Below are 17282 nucleotides of genomic sequence, written 5' to 3'. Positions count from 1 at the left end.
GCACGGCCACCCTACCAGTTCCGGGAGGTGGAGATTGAAGTGGGTGCAGGACTGGAGCTCTCCACAGATCCACACTAGCAACGAATCAGTCAAAGCCTGCCCATGGTCACGATGACCCAGCAGTGCCTGTGCTGCCTGCTAAAACAAGAGCTGAAAGCTTCAGAGGACGGTTACGGGATCCTGAGTATGCTCGATGTGTTTTCCAATGTGTAATATTCAGCAAATAATCACTGCATATACAGAGAAACAGGAGGTAGAATCTGTGGTCAAGAAAAAAGGCAGTAAAATGTGCACACACACTGTGCAGTACGGTGTCCACCACACCAGATCTGTCGCCACTCTTCACGTGTGGCGGCTGAGCACAGGAAGTGCGCCTGGTCTGAATTGAATTCGCTGTGAGTGTGAAAGACACATCAGTTAATATGAAAAATAGAAAATATTTTTATTTCTTATTGAAAGTATAGTGTGAGCATTTTGAGTTAAAAATATATTAGTAAAATTAATTGTACCTATTTATACACTTATATATATGAGGCTACAAAGAAGGTTTAAAGTTCTATATAGGACTCTCATAATTCTGTCGAAAGGCACCAGTCTAAATATCTGATATAGCAGAAGACAGAGTTTTTAAATCTACAATTATAAATATTCAGGGAATCAAATGAAAATGTGTCAAAGAACTAAAAGAAAATATTTTAATACTTGAGTCAGAAGACACTTTTTACTGTGATGGAGATAGGGAGTTTCAGGTTCTGTACCTGGCGATCTTGGGGATCGTCGCTTCTTCCTCACAAGCAAAAAGCTGAGCAAACTGAAAAATAAACATGCAAGAGACATGAGGTTGCAGGCAAGCTGCTGTCCCCAAATTGGATGGACAGGAAAAAAAAAAAGTGGAGAACCACCATACGCCGGAGCAGAATGCTCCAAGGAAGCTGCGCTGGGGTTAAAATATCTTAACTGTAATTGACAACTTGCTGCAGTGAGGTATGGCCAAGCCTGAGAATTAAACCCCCCAGGAGGCTTATGCACATGGACCCGTGCCTTTGTGAGTTGTACCATCAGAAACTTAACCAGGTCCTTGAAGTAAATACCAGAGAAAAATCCCCTGATACTTACTACAGGGGAAGGAGAAAATGAATCATTTTTAAATATGCAGGAGCACCCTTCACTCGATCTGCCTTCCAGAGAAGCTAGTTAACTAGAGACTAACCTGCTGAGGCTTTATCGGAGCCTTCTGACCTGGAGAAAGGGAAATAGAAACCTCCAATCTCCAGAACTGAAAAGCAAAAAAGAACAGAGTATCCAAGCACTATGGGACAACTACAGAAGGCGTAAAATATGTGTAACGCTGATAGAAGGAGAAGAAAGAGGAACAGAAGAAGTATTTGTAACAATAATGGCTGAATTTTCTCAGATTAATGCCAGACAGCAAACTATGATTCAGGAAGCTCAAACACCAAGCAGGAAAAATGTAAAAACAACAGTGATGAAAACAAAACAAAAATAAACTATACTTGGCCGTATAATTTTCAAACTATGACAAATCAAAGATTAAAAAAACCAAAGAAGCCAGAGTAATAATCGCCTTCCCTATAGAAAGTCAAAGATAAGAATTATATTCAACTTCTCCTCAAACACCATGAAAGCAAGAAGAGTGGAGTGAAATATTTAAAGTATTGACAGGAAAAAAAAGTCATCAACCTACAAGTCTGTACCCTGTGAAATTATCTTTTAAAAGTGAAGGAAAAGTAGACTTTCCCAGGCAAAAATTGAGAAAATTTGTTGCCCAGAGACCTGCCTTGCAAAAAATGTTCAAAGTTCTTTAGAGAGAAAATAGTAGAGGTCAGTAACTCAGCTCCGCATAAAGAAAGGAAGAGCGCAGGCTGTGTGCAGGGGCTGTCACCATAACACTCTGAGAGGCCAAGGTGGGAGAATTGTGGGAGGCCAGTTATTTGAGACCAGCCTGGACAACGTAGTAAGACTCTGTCTCTTAAAAAAAAAAAAAAAAAAAAACTAGCCAAACACAGTGGCTCATACCTGTAGTCCCAGCTACTTTGAGAGGCTGAGACAGGAGGGTCACTTGAGCCCAGGATCCTGTTCGGGGCTGCAGTGAGCTATAATGATGCTGCTGCACCCCAGCCTGGGCAACAGAGCAAGACATTGTCTGTTTAAAAAAAATAAAAAGCATCAAAGGAACAGTGAAGGTAGAAGAAAAACTTTCATTTTTCTTAATAGATCTGACATATCAGTTCATTCATAATAGTGACAGTATATTTGGTTATATGTGCTTACGTATGTATCATGTACACATTCTTAAATATAAGCGAAATGAATGACAGTAGTGATACAAGGGATGGAAGACAGCAATTAGGAATTAGGATTATTTTGTTATTATAAGGTGCTTGCAATATCCAGAAAGCAGTATAGTGTTTGAAAGTGGACTTGGGTTATAAATTTATATTGCAAATTCCAAGGCAGCCAGCTGAAAGGAACTGATATGCTAAGAAAGGAAAGAAAGTAAATCACAGAAAATGCTCCATTAAGATCACAAGAAAAAAAACAAAGTGAAAGACAAAAAGAACAAGAGCAACAAATAGAAAATAGTAACAAATATGGTAGATGTTAATCCAACTATATATCATTACTCACTTTCAAAGTCAGTAGTCCAAATACACCCAACTATATATTGTCTATAAGAAATCCACTTTAAATATAAAGAGATATATAGATCAACAGTAAAGGAAAAATATAAAAATGTTAACACTAATTTTTTTTTTTTTGGGTACAGTCTTGCTTTTGGTGCAGGCTGCAGTGCAATGGTGCAATCTTGGCTCGCTGCAGCCTCTGCCTCCCAGGTTCAACTGATTTTCCTACCTCAGCCTCCCGAGTAGCTGGAATTACAGAAACCTGTTGTCAGGCCCAGCTAATTTTGTTTTGTTTTGTTTTGTTTTTGTATTTTTGTAGAGGTGAGATTTCACCATGTTGGCCAGGTTGATCTCGAACTCCTGACCTCAGGTGATCTGCCCACTTCAGCCTCCCAAAGTGTTGGGATTACAGACATGAGCCACTGCACCCAGCCAACATTAATTTAAAAAAAATGGAAATGGCGATGTTAATTTGAGACAGAGTAGACTTTACATCAAGAGAAGTTACCAGAGATGACAAATCCATAATAATAAAGGGGTCAATTTTCCAAGAAGATACAATAATCCTTAAATATGTTTCTGCCTAGCAAAGCATCAAAATGCCAAAGCAAAAACTGATAAACTTCAAGGAGAAATAATTAACCCACTATTATCGTTGGAAATTTTAACCCCCTCTTATCAGAAAAGGACCAGTTCAGTAGCCAGAAAATCAGTAAGGACAAAATTGAAATTAACATCTTCAGTCAACTGTATATAATTGACATTTATAGACTATTTCCTCCAAAAACAAAATACGGAACATTCACCAAGATATGCCATGTTTTGGTCCACAAAACAGACCTTAACAAATTCAAAAGAATAGGAATCAAACAACAATGTTCTTAACCACAATAAAGTAGAAATCAGTAACAGATGACTGGAAAATATATTAGGAGATTAAACAATATACTTGTAAAACCTTGCTCAAGGAAGAAATATGATTTCTTTAAAATTTTGAAGTAAATGAAAATGAAAACTTTTTAAAATTTGTGAGATGCAATGAAAATAATGTTTAGAGGGAAATTTATAGCTTTAAATGCATATGTTAAAAAAGATCTAAAATCAGTAAGCTTCTACCTTAGAAAACTAGAAAAAGAACAGCAGGTTAAGCAGGAGACAAATAATGAAACAGCAGAAATCAGTACACTGAAAACAGAAAATCAATAGAGAAAGTCAATGAAACCAAAAGCTGGTTCTTTGAGAGAAAATTTATAAGCCTCTAACAAGAATAAGAAAGAAATAGAGGATATAAATTACCAATTGAGAAATGAAATAAGGGACATCACTACAGATCCCATGGACATTACAAGGATAATAAAGGAATTTTATTAACAACTCTATGTCCACAAATTTGATAACTTGGATGAAATGGACCGATTTCTTTAAAGACGAATCTGCCAAAATTTGAACAGGAAGAAACAACCTGTATAAGCCTAATCTGTCAAATTGAATCAGTAGTTAATAACCTTTGAAAACAGAAAGTGCCAGTCCCAGAGGTTCACTGGTGAATTCTGTCAAACATCTGAGAAGAAATTATACCAATTCTCTACAATCTCTTTCAGAACATAGAAGCTGAGGAATACTTTTTAACTCATCTGTGGAGCCCACATCATTTTAATACCAAAACTAGAACAAAATATTACAAGAAAACTGTAGAGCAGCATCTCTTATGAACATAGATGCATAACCTTCAACAAAATGTTAGCAAATTAAATCCAACACTGTTAAAAGAATTGTGCAGCAAAACCAAGTGGAATTTGTTTCACAAATCCAAAGCTGGTTTAACATTTGAAAGCTAATTAATGTAATTCATCACATTAACAGGCTAAAGAAAATGAAAACACATTTGACAAAATCTAACACTCATAAAAACTTTTAGCAAACTAGTAACAGAGGTGATCTTCCTCAATTTGATAAAGAATGTCTACAAAAAACCTTCTGTTAACATCATATTCAATTGTGAGAAACTAGAATCTTTCCCACTAAGATCTGGAAAGGGGATCAGGAAAAACAAGGATGTTTCCTCTCACTACTTTTGTTCAACATTGTACTAGAAGTCCTAGCTAATGCAGTTATGACAAAAAATAAAATATATATTAATTGGGAAGAGAAATAAAACTTTGTTCATAGATGGCATGCTTGCCGATGTAGAAGATCCAAAAGAATTTATCAAAAACAAAACAAAAATAAACTGGAAAAACCTGAAACTAATAAGTGATTATACCAGTATTGCAGGATATGAGTTTAATGTACAAAAGTTCAGTGACTTTCCTGTTTACCAGCAATGAACAAGCAGAAATTGAAAGTAAAAACCATGGCTCATGTCCATAATCCCAGCACTTTGGGAGGCTGAGGTGGGCAGATCGCCTGAGGTCAGGAGTTGGAGACCAGCCTGGACAACATGGCAAAACCTCATCTCTACTAAAAATAATAATTAAAAAAAAACCATTTCCAGTAGCCCTCCCCAAAATGAAATGCTTAGGTATAAAATCTAACAAAATATATTCAAGACCTGTATGAGGAAAACTAGAAAACTCATTCACAGGAAAACTAAATAAATGGACAGGTAGTCCATGTTCATGAAGAGGAACGCTGAGTATTGTTAAGATGTTTCCTTCCCAACTTGATATATAGGTTCAATGCGATCCAACCAAAATCCCAACAAGTTTTTTTTTTTTTAATATCAACAAACTGATTTGAAAGTTTGTTGTTTCAGTATTGAAAAAGAAGAGCAAAGTTGAAGACTGACACTACCCAACTTCAAGACTTACTGTAATTCGATGATAGTGAAGACATGTGGCATTGGTGAAAGAACAAACAAAAGGATGAATGGGACAGACTAGAAAGCCCAGTTAAAAAAAAAAAGTCAACTAAACTTTGACAGAGAAACAAAGGCAATACAGTGGAGCAAATAGTGTTTTTAACAAATGGTACTGTAACAACTGGACATCCACATGCAAAGAAAAAAATAGACATTACATCTTCAAAAAAATTAAAATAGATCACACAGCCACTGTCCTCATTCATATAGTGGTGAAGTATTGTATTCCTGCCTGTCAAAACAGATGACAGATCTAAATGTAAAATGCAAAACTATAGAATTAATAGAAGGTAAGAGAAAATCTAGGTGACTTTGGTTTGGTGATAACTTAAATACAACAAAGAATTGAAAGAATTGATAAGCTAGTCTCCAATAAAAATGAACATTTTCTGCTATGTGAATGACTCAAAGTAATTAAAATACAAGCCACAGACAGAAGATGTTTACAAAATATGTAAATGATAAAGAACTTTTATTTGAAATATTCAAAGAACTCTTAAAAGTCAAAAATAACAAAGCAATCAACCTGATTAAAACAGGGGCCAGCCAAATGTGATGGCATGTGCCTGTAGTCTCAACTACTTGGGAGGCAGAGGCAGGAGGATCACCTGAGTCCAGGAGTTCCAGGTTGTTGTGATTTATGCCTGTCAGTTGTCCACACTAAGTTTAGTGTCAACCCAGTGACCTCATGGGAGGAATAAACTAGCCTGCATTGGAAACGGAGCAGGTCAGAATTCCTATGCTGATCAGTAGTGGGATTGCACCTGTGAATTGGCTCCAGACTAGGCAACATAGTGAGACTCTGTCTTTAAAAAATGAGTAAGTAAAATTAAACATGGACCAAAGACTAACAGTTGCCTCATCAAAGAAGATATAAAGATGGCAGATCTACATATGAAATGATGCTTTACATGTCATAGAGAAATGCAGATTAAAACAACAGTAAGATATCACTACACACCTATCAGAATGGCCAGAATCCAGAACTTCATCAGCACCAAAGCTTGTAACAATGTGCAGCAGTGAGAATTCTCTATCATTCGTGGCTGGTCTCAATGCTAAATAGAACAGCCTTTAGGAAGACAGTTTGGTGGCTTCTCACAAAACTAAATATACTTTTGCCATATGATCTAGCAATTATACTCCTTGGCATTTACTCAAAGGAGTTGAAAACTTAAGTCCACACACAAAGACTACACATAGATATTTAGAGCAGCCTTATTCATAACTGCCAAAACTTGGAAGCAACCAGAATGCCCTTCAGTAGGTGAATGTATAAGTAAAATGGTACATCCAGACAGTGGGATATTATTCAGTGCTAAAAATAAATTAAATGAATTATCCATAAAAAGACATGGAGGAAACTTCAATTGCATATTGCTATGTGAAAGTGGTCAATCTGAAAAGGTTGCTGTGTGATTTCAGCTATACAACATCCTGGAAAAGGCAAGACTGTGGAGACAGTGAAGAGATCAGTGGCTGTCAGGGGCTGGGGGAGGCAGGGATATACAGGCAGAGCAGGAGGATTTTAGTATTGTGTGATACTCTGTATGATACTGTCATCATGGGTACGTCACGCCTTTATCCAAGCCCAAATATTGTACAACACCAAGAAGGAACCCTGATGTGAGCTATGGAGTTTGGGTGATAATTATGTTTCAGTGTGGAAATATCAGCTGTACCACTCTGGCAGAGAATGTTGATGTTAGGGGAAGCTGTGCATATGTGGGGTTGGAAAGAATACATGAGACATCGCTCTAAAACTGAAAAACACAATACTGAGATGAAATTTTGCTGGTTGGGCTTAACAGGCTGTAGAAGGAAGATGGATGAAGAGAAATTAACCAAAGTGAAGACCAGGGAAACAAAAATTAAGGAAAAATTGGCAGAACCTCAAGTTCCTATGGTACAATGTTAACATACTTGTAATACAAGAAGGAAAAGAGAGAGAAAAGAGCAGAAGTATTTGAAGAAATGAGTCATAATTTTCTCAAATTGATGTAAAATACCAGTATCCAGCCCTGAGAAGTTCAGTGAAGTTTGAGCAGAACAAGTATAAAAATAATCACATCTAAGTTTATAATAGTCAAAGTACTGAAATCCAAAGATTAAGAGGAAATCCCAGAATTACTCAGAAGAAAAAGACATGTTACGTACCAGAGAAGCATTTGAACCATGCATGACTTCCATGAAGATACAATAGAGACCACAAGACAATGGAAAGACATTTTCTAAAATACTAAAAGGAGGGGGAAAGCCTGTCAACTCATATCTGGTAAAAATCTCCTTTACAAACAAGGGTGAAATAACACATTCACAAATGCGAAAGCTGAGAGAATGTGTTATCAGCAGAACTATACTATAAACATGCTAAAGGATGTACTTCAGGCTGACTGCGAATGATATCAGATGAAAGGTTAGCTCTGTGGAAAGAAAAGAATCCTATAAATTGTAACAGCACTCTCTAAATTTTCTAGAATATTTTAATCTATGTTTATGATTTTATGGTTTTTAGTTTTTTATATTATAATTTTATGATATAAAATCATCGAATGTCCGCTCTTCTTTACACCTCCTTTACCTGTTTGAAGTTTGTCCATGTTGTACCATGCATCGGTAGCTTATTCCTTCTTACTGTTGAATTATACTCTTTTAGATGGATATAACGCATTCTCTTTACTGATTCACCACTTGGTTATTCATTGTTTCCAGTATTTAGCAATTATGAATAATGCTGCTGTCGACATTATATATGTACATATATTTGTGTATACATATAATTTCCTTTATCTTGGTTGGATGCCAAGTAGTAGAATGATTGACTTTTACCCTAAGTTTATGTTTCGCTTTTTAAAAACTGCCAAATTGTTTACAAAAGATCTGCACCGTTTTACACTCCCACCAGCAGTATATGAGCATCCCAATTTCTCTACATCATCACCAGCAATTGGTATTGTTGACATTTTTATTTTTGCCGTTCTAATTGATGTGAAATAGAATATCGTTGTGCATTTAATTTGAAACAATTAACGATGCTAAGCATCTTTTAATATGCCTATTAGCTTTTAATGTGCTAATTCCTATTCATAACCATTTGTATATATTAACGGGTAAAATATCTGTTCAGATTTTTTGCCCATGTTTTAAATGGGTTGGTTGTCATCTTATGGGTTATAGGTGCCTTATACAATCTGAACATAAGACTTTTACAGGTGTACAGTTTCTCAATGAAAGGACAGACTATTCTGTGGTAGACAGAATAAATACCCCTCCTCCAAGATATTCATGTCCTAATCCTCAGAACTTATGAATATGTTACCTTAAGTGGTAAAAGGTATTTTTCAGCCATGATTAATTTAAAGATCTTGAGATGGGACCATTATCCTGGCTTAACTAAGTGGACCCACTGTAATCAAGAAGGTCCTTACCAGAGGAGGAAGAGTCAGAGACTGGAGTGATGCTCTGCAGAGATGGGGAGGGGCTGTGAGTCAAGGACGCAGGTGGCCTCTAGAAGTTGGGAAAGGCTCCTTTGAAGGCTCTGGAAGGAACATAGTTCTGCTGACCCTCAGAGCTATGTTCTGACTTCTCCATTTGTAGGATAATAAATATGTGTGTTGTTATAAGCCACTACGGTCAAGCTAATTTGTCACATTAGCTATAGGGAGATAGTCATCTTTTAAAACTTAATAGTTTTCTATTTGGATGAAGTCCAGTTTACTAATTTGTATTTTATGGATTATGTTTTTGGAAGTTTTAAATCCATAGTCTTACTGTTGTTTAATTTAGATTTGTGATCCATTTTGAGTTAGTTTGTATACGTGCAGTAGGGATCTAAGTGAATTTTTTGTTGGTTTGGGGGAATTTTTTTTCCCATGCTTTCTTTTTGGGGTGTGGGAAACTGGGTATATCATATTATTCTGAGTTGTCTTGAGACCTTTGTCAAAAATTAATTGACCATAAATATAAGACTTTATTTCTGGGTTTATTCTGTTCCTTTGACATATATGTCTATTCTTGTGCTATCACTCCCTTAATTACTGTGATTTTATGTAAAGTTTTGAAATCAGATAGTGAAGTCCTCCAACTTTGTTTTCCTTTTTCAAAATTATTTTGGTTATTCTAGTTCCTTTGTATTCCCAAGTAAAATTGAGAATAAGCTTTCAATTTCACACACACACACACACACACACACACACACACACACACACACACACGCCCTTCTGGAATTTTATTGGAGAGTGCCTTGAATTTATGGAACACTTTGGGAACAATTGCTGTCTTGATAATACTGAGTTTTCCAATTCATGATTATGACTCTGTCTCCATTTATTTTGTTTCCATTTATTTGAATCTTCTTTAATTTCTCTCAGTGATGTTTTGTAGTTTTCAGTGTACACATTTTGCACCTTTTTGTTAGAAGTTGTGCCGAATGTTTTATGCTTTTGATGCTATTGTGAATGGAACCATAAATTCCATTTTCAGGTTTATTGTTAACATACATATATCTTGTGTCCTGTGACCTCATCAAACTCATTTTTTAGTAATGTGAAGCATTTTTGGTGGATTTCTTGCAATCTTCTACATCTAAGGTCATCTATTAATAAAGACACTTTATTCCTTCCTTTCTAAACTGGATGTCTTTAGTTTATTATTAAATCTATTAATTGAATTTATTAGCTGGAAACTGCCAGATGAAGTTGAATAAAAATGGCAAGAGGGCATATCTTTGTCTTGTTCTCAATCTTAGGGAAAATGCATTCCATTGTTGACCATTAAATACAATGTTAGCCGTGGCTTTTCATGAATGCACTTTAACAGGTTGAGGAAATTAGCTTCTATTCCTGGTTTGTTGAGTTTTTAATGTTGAATTTGTCAGTACTTTTCTGTCTTCTAAGGTTAACATGTGGTTCTACTCCCTTAATTCTATACGGTGTATATAACATTGATTCATTTTTGAATGTTAAATCAACCTTAATTCCTGTTCATGGTATTTAATTCTGGTCACCAGTGGTCATGTATCATTCCTTTCATACGCTGCTTGTTTGCTTTGCTGTTACTCAGTGGAGTGTCTACTTCATATTATTCTGCAGCTTTCTTGGAAAAGGTAGATGGGAGTTAGGAATGAAAGACTGTAAAGAGCCACGAGAAGACGTTCTGGGGAGATAGTTGTGCTCCGTTTGGATACTTGGGGGTGTACCTTTCTCAAAAGTCTCGAGGATGTGTCAATTTCACTTTTTATATAAATGTGTAAGTATTCTTGAAGGGCAGGGTGATAGATAATTTTCAGGCTCTTAACGTTCCTTTTCTAACAACTTTTTAACAAGTAAACTTAAAATTTCCAGACAGCTTAAGTCATGTGACAGTGATAATAATAAGTGTGAATATTGTTTGCAGTTATTGTCTTTAGAAAAACAAACCTGTGTCTTAAGATTATTTGCCATGACGACTCCTCTCATCCGATGCTCTGGAGCTGCTCACCTGAGCTGGCATCTCCCATAACTCACCTGTAGGAAGGATTCTGAATGTCATTCTTACATTGAAGTTTAAATAACAAATATGCCAATAATTCATTCTCAAAACCCTTGATATTGCATGAAAATGTATTAAATTAAAAATATTCTCATAAATTACAATGAAAAAGTTGATATATTTTTATCACAATCCAAGATATCCAATTTGTACAGATAGAAAAATCAATCAATAATGAGAATGTACAAGAAACGAATGCTATAAAAGTGAATAGATTTCATTTGAGTGTAAAATGTGATGAAGGTTTGTTGTGTCACCGGAGAAAAGGGAGGGTGGCGGGGCCACTCCACGTGAGTACCTTCTACTTTCTCTCCTGCTATTGGCATCAGCGTCTCCATCCTTAAGGATCTGCGTGGGTATCTAACACACACTGACTTAGAAATAAATTAGTGCTCAGAAGAACATCTCAGGACTAACAAGGACTAAACATAGTCACACTGAGATTCAGGAGAGCAGCGCAGGCCTCAGCATCCCTGAGGAAACATGGCCCTCGTGCTCTCACTTTGTGGGTGACACAAGAAAACACTTGGTTTCTTCCGAAACTGTGTGTATAGGAAACGGGTAAGTGTGCCTTCGTCTGAGATTACACTGTCAAAATAAGCATCTTTATAGTATGTTTATTTAAGGTGTTTTGGATGAAAAATGCATTACTCCAAAAGAAATGGTTCATTATCTGAAAACTGGTTTAACTTCTGAAGAGAGTCTACAGCAAAAAGTCATTGAACTGTTGTTCAGACTTAGGTGAAGTCAATCTGTGTTTGGAGAGGGACTGAGATTGTGGTATGTGTTTTTGCTGCAATATATAGCAAATCGCCTTTCTTCTTACACAGATACGTCTTCTGGCTCAGAAGATGAAGGCTCAGTGCAGGGGGACTCCCAGGGCACCCCCACCTCCAGCCAAGGCAGCATCAACATGGAGCACTGGATCAGCCAGGCCATCCACGGCTCCACCACATCCACCACCTCCTCGTCCTCCACGCAGAGCGGGGGCAGCGGGGCCGCCCACAGGCTGGCAGACGTCATGGCCCAGACCCACATAGGTGAGCACGCTTCCAGTGTCTTTCCATGCCTGTTGACTAAACGCCTTTCTGTGTGTATGTTCTCCTCTGTCTGCGTCATCCCTGTGGAACCCCTCTGTGGAAAAAGCGCAGAGCCCCTCTGGCCCCTGGGGTGCTTTGATCTGATTGTTTCTGGAAGCTGCTTTACTGCTTCTCACACCCAGGTCCCTCCCACAGCTGTGATTCCAGGGGCCTTCTGTTCATCAACAAATCCATGCTTGTTCCTGGAGAGACCTGCAGCCGTACCTGCTCATGTGTTTTCTTCTCACTTACGCTCTTAAGTGAACCTTTAACAGTGCTGATCGATAGGACAGGGTTTTAAAGTGGACTCGTCCTGACTGTGGGAGTCATTTAAGGAGATGGGACTTTAATCATGACTGACTGACACTGCTGTCTGTCACAGGTGTTCAGATTTCTTGGGCACATCACACTGTTATGTGTGTAGGTTCCATGACAGGGAGATCCTCTGTGTTAGAAAAAGCAGTTAGGGCCTCTGCCCTATGACATTTGAAGATGCTGTGGAAAAGAAGTGAAGTGAGAATTATTAAAGGAATAGCCAGCACATGGGCAAGTGGTGATGAACTTCGCATCGCTCTGCCTTTGAATGGTTCAGTAGTAAATGTTTTTCATAAAGTACATGAGTCGGGTTGAATAGAGTTTGGGGGTGCCCCTCCTTAAAGCAGCAACAGGAGATGCTGTTTACCATGTTGCCTGTAACGGAGTGTGAGCACAGGCTCAGACCCTCCCGGTATCTCAGCCACCGCAGGAAAGCCTGCTCTCTGAAAAATGCAGAGGGAAGCAAGTGAGCATCATGAGTGATTAAATTGCCCACACACACCCCGAACCCCAGAATGCTCACTCTAAGTCACTGACTCTTCGATGCTCAGAGGAGTTTCGGATTGACTTGGGTCTCAGCCCCTCCAGCGCTCACCGAGAGTTAAAGTATCGGCCGTTTTCTGTCTGGATCACGAGTTTGTGGTCAGGAGATCTGGGTCTAGTCTCACTCTTCCCAATAACTGCTGCTGGGATCTTGAAGTCACTTCTCCTGCTTTAAGTTTTTAGTGAAAAATGAGAAAAATAATTTCTTTTTTCTCTCTCAGAACTGTTGGGAGTATAAAGGAGAAAATAGAAATACTCTTTAAAAGTTTGCAAAGTACTGTTATTGCACTTCCGTTTGACACATTTTCGGGAATATGTACACGGGTTTATGTGAATTAACCTCTACTTGAAATCACAGGAAGTTAAAAATTGAACAAAAATGTGTGACTTTCCATAATAAAATTCCATGTATATGTTGGATCCCAGGATAGTGGCCGAGGCTTTGCCATTTTTTTATCTGGCACCTGAACTGAGAGGCCAAACACCACCTCTGCCACTTGGAAGCATTTGTGTCTTCTGATTTTATTCATTTTTAAGGAAATGCTCAGAATCTTACCAAGAAAAACACATTTTTGAACAAATTAATCACTGCACTTGGGCCTCCCTCAGTGGGTTTATCCTTGCAATAATGGTGAAAATTTTAGCACAAAGAATTAATTTATCCAAACTATGCAGGTTTCATAACTCATGTACATCAAGGCTCCGTGGGGCCTAAATGTAACTCCTGGGCGTATAACATTTCAGTAAGTTCTAATTTGGCACAAAGATGATCTTCCTAGAATATCTGGAAGTTTTCTATAACTATGAAGTGTTTTTGGAAAGCAAGCAGTGGCAAAATAAACTTGATGAGAAAATACTTTCTGCGACAAAACAAAAGAAGTAAAAAGTCAGATTTGCATTTGACCTTTTGAGATCATAGAAGCCTACAAACAAGAAAATGCGTGCCTGTGCGTGCATGTGCGCGTGCCCGTGTGTGCGCCTGTGCGTGCGTGTGTGCCTGTGCGTGCGTGCGTGTCTGTGCGTGCGTGCGTGTCTATGCGTGCGTGTGTGCCTGTGTGTGTGTGTGCCTGTGCGTGTGTGCCTGTGCGTGCGTGTGCACGTGTGTGCCTGTGTGCGTGTCTGTGACTGTGTGTGTGCGTGTGCGTGTGCGCGTGTGTCTGTGCGTGCGTGTGTGCGTGTGTGCCTGTGCGTGCCTGTGTGCCTGTGCGTGTGCCTGTGTGCGTGTGCGTGTCTGTGCCTGTGTGTGTGTGCATGTGCGTGCCCGTGCGTTTGTGTCCCTGTGCGTGCGCGTGCCTGTGCGTGCGTGTGCCCGTGCGTGTGTGTGCCCGTGCGTGTGTGTGCCCGTGCGTGTGTGTGCCTGTGGGTGTGTGCCTGTGCATGTGTGTGTGCCTGTGGGTGTGAGTGCCTGTGGGCGTGTGCCTGTGCGTATGTGCCTGTGCGTGTGTGTGTCTGTACGTGTGTGTCTGTGCGTGGGTGCGTGCGTGTGTGTGCATGTGTGCCTGTGGGTGGGTGTCTGTGCGTCTGTGTGTGTCTGTGCATGCACATGAGTGTGTTAAGGAGTCCAGGGCAAGTAAACAACTGAGTCACACTGGCCGATCCCCCCGTCAAGGGATGGAAGTGGAGACCGCAGAGGCTTTTTGTCAGAGGGAGAAAAGCCCAGGGCTGGAGTCCAGGTCACAGAGTCTCACAGAGCTGGCTGCGCTTGTTTTTGAAGCAAAATCTCAAGTAGTCCCTTGTGGATTTTTTCCACCAATTTAATTATGCCAGCAATTAAGTAGGACATCTCACATGTGTCTTAACAGTCAAGCCAATTTGGCGTAAGATAGGAGATCCCATTCCAGCCTTCTCTTTCTACTGCTACCCGCTGTCCACCTAGAAGCTGTGCGTAGCGCTTTTACACATGGAGCCGAGAGGAGGCTTCCAGATGCAGCTGTCCAAGTCCGCTGAGGACTGGGGGTGTGTGAGTTGCTTCTGGAGGAAGTTGGGCCTGGGTTTGCCTGCCTCCCAGGCGGAACGTCGCCCTGACAGACAGTGTGGCAGGCCTGCTCCTTAGTGAGAGTCGATGATTCTTCTCTGCCCAGTCACAGGTTCCAAGTTTGTGGCCTTGCCATATCTACTTGTGACCCCAGATTAACACCCTCCGTGAGGAGGGGCTGACGCGGTGCCAGGCAGCTTGCCCCCCTACCTTCCCCGCTCTGTTCTCAGATCATAAAGGATCCTCCTTTCACAGCCTCTTTTGTGCCTCAATTTTCTGTGTCCTGTTTTTGTGCGTTCTGTTAATTTTGCCATCTAGATGGCCTCCGGGCATGGTGCTGACACAGGCAGCATCGGTGAAGAAGGGCTTTTGGGATCAGCACCACTTTCAGGAGCACAAAATACCACGCTTCTGTCACATGGGACAAGTGGCAGGGGTTCCCGAAAAGCTACTGTCACAGGAGGGTTCAGAATCAAGATCCGCATGGGGGCGCCCGTCATCAAGGTTCTAGGTGTGATGAGCTCATCGATGGGCTGCTAGGCGCATCTTCCTCAATGCTTCCTTTGTTAAATAGGAAAGCTTGCTTTTCCGCACTTAACTGTGTATGGCTCAGCTTTATCTCCAGGGGATGCCGTAAGAGAAAGCGCTCCACGTGCTCGTTGGCCTAATGCAGCCCTTAGTACACATTAGGGTGTAAATGTCAGTTTTTGAATGACTAGTATTGTTTGTACTAAGACAAATAATAAAATAATAGTTCTTAATGTCTCCCCTTTTATGAAGAACATCCTATGACCTTTAATCCACCCCACTACCCTACATGGTCATGGCCATTACTGTTCCCATTTGATGAATGAAGGAACTGAGGCATGGAGAGCTTAAGGGACTTCCCCAAATTCCCAGAAGTTTCTGGAGCCGGGTTTCCAATCGAGGCTCCTGGCTTCAAAGCGTGAGTAAGCCCTCAGCTGTGTTGCCTGTGGCAGATAGGAAATAGGACCCTTCCATGAGCAAACACAGGGTTCCCAAGGCCCTGCCATTGGCTGTCTAACGTTACTTTAGTTAAAATGCTACTGAGGCCTGCTGACATGGCTCCTGGTAGGAAATGACGTTGGAAGTTGGACTGAACTCTGCTCCATTTGTGGCAACGTGAGTTATGCCAGGTCCCCCTTTGTGCTGGATGATGTGGCGGACGTGGCTGAGAGTGGCTTTGGCAGCTCACGGCACACACAGGGTGAGCCCCTGTGCTCTGGTCTCTTCCTAGGCCGCTCAGCCTTCAGAAAAAAGTTGACAACCACCAGAAAAGCTCACGATGTGCTTCTTTACAGAAAATCATTCTGCACCTCCTGACGTAACCACATACACCTCAGAGCACTCAATACAGGTGGAGAGACCACAGGGCTCCACGGGGTCCCGGACAGCACCCAAGTATGGCAACGCCGAGCTCATGGAGACCGGGGATGGTACGTGTCAAAGCAGAGATGTGTCTCTTTCTGGTAAACTGCTGGTGCCAATGTCCATTTCTGTGCCTGTGACTGGGTGTGTTTCTTCCTGGGGAGCGATCAGTTCTGATAAAGCCAATAAATCAGATCTTTCAGGAGCCTCTCATGGAAGGTGGCCTAGCCTCAGAAATGTGAATATTCTCCAAGTAAGCCAAATGTTACTTCTTGTAGGAAAAACGTAAATATTGTAGGAATTTAGTCATGAAAAGAAAAAGAAATTTTATAAGATGTTGACATTTTAGCTACTGAATAATGGTGGTTCAGCAATTGAGAAATTACAATACCGGTGTTAAGACCATGAACAGTTACTTAGAAGAGCAAGATGAAGTTAAATGTACAACAAAGTAATTGTGAGATGGGCTGATATGTTGCTTTAGACTTCCAAAGAAAGAGGGTCTTTTTTATCCATGTTGGACGGAGACATCAGTGATTTGGTAGCAGGCTGCGGCTGAGGGGTTCTTCATCCTTCCTCGTGGCCTGGTCTTGGTATGTTCTAATTACAATGGCTGTTCGTATCACCCAGCCACTATTCTATTTAAGTCTTATTCCTTCCTGGGGTCATAAAAGTCAGAGTAGAGCCTAGCAGTGAAAAACAATGCCCTTGTGAGAAGCTGCATGGAGCCACCTTGGCATGCCGTCTTGTGGTGCATGGGACTCGCAGGTGGACAGGGAGGCCTATCCGAGCCCCAGCGGGCACAGGTGGACAAGGAGGCCTATCTGAGGCCCGACAGGCGCAGGTGGGCAGGGAGGCCTATCCGAGCCCCAGCAGGCGCAGGTGGGCAGGGAGGCCTATCTGAGCCCCAGCGGGCACAGGTAGACAAGGAGGCCTATCCGAGGCCC

General features: G+C 40.4%; 1 protein-coding gene across 1 annotated transcript in view; it reads left to right on the top strand.

The window, feature by feature from the left end:
- Positions 1–17282, top strand: part of DIP2C (disco interacting protein 2 homolog C) — a 196776-nt gene that overhangs the window by 42600 nt on the left and 136894 nt on the right. Inside the window, exons 10-11 of the mRNA XM_037735141.1 lie at positions 11865–12074; positions 16269–16403. Coding sequence (XP_037591069.1) covers positions 11865–12074; positions 16269–16403 — 345 coding nt within the window. The remainder of the gene's footprint in view (positions 1–11864; positions 12075–16268; positions 16404–17282) is intronic.

The sequence above is a fragment of the Cebus imitator genome, unplaced genomic scaffold (genome assembly GCF_001604975.1).
Source record: "Cebus imitator isolate Cc_AM_T3 unplaced genomic scaffold, Cebus_imitator-1.0 Scaffold732, whole genome shotgun sequence".
NCBI classification, from domain to species: domain Eukaryota; kingdom Metazoa; phylum Chordata; class Mammalia; order Primates; family Cebidae; genus Cebus; species Cebus imitator.
This window is presented reverse-complemented; position numbering and strand designations above follow the sequence as displayed.